Source organism: Wyeomyia smithii, chromosome 3, assembly GCF_029784165.1.
Source record: "Wyeomyia smithii strain HCP4-BCI-WySm-NY-G18 chromosome 3, ASM2978416v1, whole genome shotgun sequence".
In the NCBI taxonomy this organism is placed as follows: domain Eukaryota; kingdom Metazoa; phylum Arthropoda; class Insecta; order Diptera; family Culicidae; genus Wyeomyia; species Wyeomyia smithii.
The window spans coordinates 140,980,167-140,984,370 of NC_073696.1; the positions used below are offsets into that span (position 1 = coordinate 140,980,167).

The window sequence follows — 4,204 nt, forward strand, 5'->3', positions numbered from 1 at the left end:
TATGCTTCGGATCCTGAACCTAGAAGAACTCAGCGAGATTCAAATATCTCTAAACCATACACAAAAACGGGTAACATATGGAGGTGTCATCCTCCTCGCACTAACCTTTTTTTGTTTCTTCACTGCATTTTTCTACAGAAAAATACATGCGAGGGTGAGCAAGGAAAATCACACCAAGCTACCAGAACTTCTTACCCCCAAACATATAGGAGAAATAGACGGGACGGCTAAGACAAATGAAGATACGCCTAAGCACGGAAGCAATGGAGTCCACACCATGACGCCATTATCCGAGGTCCTTAAACATCAAACGAGGACGCTTGATACTTATGGGGGGAGACGTTATGAAAAGACGAGCCCAGCCGACCATGCCAACACGCCGCATCGATCGACCACAGCAACCGATGCGCCAGGGAATTGATGAGCCAGGAGAAACCAGCGTAGCAACAGCCAGGGTAACTACATCGAGACGACCAACGCCAACTTGCCCCATCGATCGGACGCAACGATCGATGCACCGTAGAAATGATGAGCCAGGAAGAATCCAGCGTAGCAACAACCCAGGAAGGCAACGTAGACACGACCAACGAGTACCAACGTGGAGGACCCATCGAACGATATTGGTTGTGCTGACTAGGTAGATTTAGTTAATAAAAGGTTTAGCGATAGGAATATCGAGTTAGTCTTAAGCGTGCGTTCTATTGTAATCGGTCTTAAACGTGAATAAATATTTTTTTTATAATACTCGTAACCATTCGAGCATTACTTATATATATATATATATATATATATATATATATATATATATATATATATATATATATATATATATATATATATATATATATATATATATATATATATATATATATATATATATATATATATATATATATATATATATATATATATATATATATATATATATATATATATATATATATATATATATAAATATCTATCCTTCAGTAATAGTTGCTTGTTACTTGTTTAGAAAAACGCATAAAGAGAACCCGCGTAAAAAGCGGTGTACCGATAGATTGTGGAATAAATTTTTGCATAAATTAAAAAAGAAACAAACATTTTTTACGCGGGTTTTTTTTTACGCGGATTCCGGAATTTACGCGTTTTTTTACGCGGATTCCGGAATTTACGCGGTATTTTTTTTGCCCGGATTTCGGTTTCCCTTCACTCGGAATGCAAAATTAACGATGGTTTTTTACGCGGATTCCGGAATTTACGCGGTTTTTTTTACGCGGCACGTATCCCCCGCGTAAAAAGCGACTTTAGTGTATATATATATATGAATATATATATATGAATATATATATATATATATATATATATATATATATATATATATATATATATATATATATATATATATATATATATATATATATATATATATATATATATATATAAATATATATATATATATATATATATATATATATATTTATATATATATATATATATATATATATATATATATATATATATATATATATATATATATATTTATATATATATATATATATATATATATATATATATATATATATATATATATATATATATATATATATATATATATATATATATATATATATATATAAATATATATATATATATATATATATATATATATATATATATATATATATATATATATATATATATATTCATATATTCATATATATATACATATATATATATATACACTAAAGTCGCTTTTTACGCGGGGGATACGTGCCGCGTAAAAAAAAAACCGCGTAAATTCCGGAATCCGCGTAAAAAAAACCATCGTTAATTTTGCATTCCGAGTGAAGGGAAACCGAAATCCGGGCAAAAAAAATACCGCGTAAATTCCGGAATCCGCGTAAAAAAACGCGTAAATTCCGGAATCCGCGTAAAAAAAACCCGCGTAAAAAATGTTTGTTTCTTTTTTAATTTATGCAAAAATTTATTCCACAATCTATCGGTACACCGCTTTTTACGCGGGTTCTCTTTATGCGTTTTTCTAAACAAGTAACAAGCAACTATTACTGAAGGATAGATATTTATATATATATATATATATATATATATATATATATATATATATATATATATATATATATATATATATATATATATATATATATATATATATATATATATATATATATATATATATATATATATATATATATATATATATATATATATATATATATACATATATATATATATATATATATATATATATATATATATATATATATATATATATATATATATATAAGTAATGCTCGAATGGTTATGAGTATTATAAAAAAAATATTTATTCACGTTTAAGACCGATTACAATAGAACGCACGCTTAAGACTAACTCGATATTCCTATCGCTAAACCTTTTATTAACTAAATCTACCTAGTCAGCACAACCAATATCGTTCGATGGGTCCTCCACGTTGGTACTCGTTGGTCGTGTCTACGTTGCCTTCCTGGGTTGTTGCTACGCTGGATTCTTCCTGGCTCATCATTTCTACGGTGCATCGATCGTTGCGTCCGATCGATGGGGCAAGTTGGCGTTGGTCGTCTCGATGTAGTTACCCTGGCTGTTGCTACGCTGGTTTCTCCTGGCTCATCAATTCCCTGGCGCATCGGTTGCTGTGGTCGATCGATGCGGCGTGTTGGCATGGTCGGCTGGGCTCGTCTTTTCATAACGTCTCCCCCCATAAGTATCAAGCGTCCTCGTTTGATGTTTAAGGACCTCGGATAATGGCGTCATGGTGTGGACTCCATTGCTTCCGTGCTTAGGCGTATCTTCATTTGTCTTAGCCGTCCCGTCTATTTCTCCTATATGTTTGGGGGTAAGAAGTTCTGGTAGCTTGGTGTGATTTTCCTTGCTCACCCTCGCATGTATTTTTCTGTAGAAAACTGCAGTGAAGAAACAAAAAAAGGTTAGTGCGAGGAGGATGACACCTCCATATGTTACCCGTTTTTGTGTATGGTTTAGAGATATTTGAATCTCGCTGAGTTCTTCTAGGTTCAGGATCCGAAGCATAAAGTTTTCTTCGTCATCTTTTGAGTAAGATGTGTTTTGTAGAGGTTTGCTGTAGATTGGAACCAGATACTCGTCTTGTTGAACTACGTCAAGCCTTCCAGAGAATGTAAGGTTGCGAATTCTAATGGTACAGTTTTCGGTTTCTACAATGGTGGCATCCCGTACCATCTTCGAGTTTCCACAAGAGTCTCTTACTTCAGTGTTTTCGGAGGTATCGATCAGGATAACGCCTTTTACAATTTCATTGACTTGGAATGCTTGTTTCGTCTTTACAAGCGGGCATGTTGGTGTTTGATGGGTTAAAATTTTGTAGATACATTCGTCTTCCACCAAGTTGTTACCCTCGCATATGTCGCATTTTGATGTTTGGGAGTAAATTAGATCGCCATGCTTAGTAACCAGGTTGATATGAGTGTCGATTCGTGTTTCGTTGATTTTCAAGGTATGAAGTTCCAAAAGGTCGTACGTCTTCTCGTCTAGAATTGGTGTCTTGATGAGTATAACTGCTTGTCCTTTGCTGATGCCGATACTAGCTGTGCTGTACTGAAAAATTTCGTCTAAATAATTCAATTTAAGGTTTTGGTTTACAAGTTTATCGAAAATGTACATTTTCTCTTCTACTGAAAGAATATTTTTGTTTAACAAGCATATTCTAGAAAATTCTATCTGTTCCTCGATGTTCTCTAAAATATGAATAATTTTATCTGTATTCCAAACAAGGTTAATGAATTCTAAATCTGATCTCAAGCCTTGTACTGAATTATATTCTTTTGATATTTTGGAGCTGATTTTTCCAAGTGCATCTGTAATGTTGTTGATTTTGTCTTTAAAAAGTTCATTGATTTGAATTTGTCGGACTTGGTTGCGGACTAATTTGTTTTCTTGTGTTTGCAATTCTCCTAAGCTTTTATGTATGATTTCGAGATCATCATTATCTGGGTTCCCTGCAATGATTTTAATAGCCGTTCCTAGTGCATTTATTAGTGCTCTTTTTGTTCTGTGTGTATTTAAACTCCTAAGTTTTCCGTTGGCTACTTTAATTTTTTCTACAAGAGTTTGTTCTAAGTGTTCAATTGTTTTGAATGACTGGGTAATTTTTTCTATATATTTTACGTTGTCTCCTAGCGACCTAAGATTGATTTTGTGTAATGT

General features: G+C 32.8%; 1 protein-coding gene across 1 annotated transcript; it reads right to left on the bottom strand.

The window, feature by feature from the left end:
- Positions 1-2,334: 2,334 nt before the first annotated feature.
- Positions 2,335-3,689, bottom strand: LOC129727471 (uncharacterized). The gene is made up of 2 exons (XM_055685338.1): positions 2,984-3,689; positions 2,335-2,915 (listed from the first exon to the last, which is right to left on the bottom strand). Exons 1-2 carry the CDS (start codon positions 3,659-3,661, stop codon positions 2,823-2,825), a joined length of 771 nt encoding a protein of 256 aa, XP_055541313.1. The 5' UTR covers positions 3,662-3,689; the 3' UTR covers positions 2,335-2,822.
- Positions 3,690-4,204: the final 515 nt, after the last annotated feature.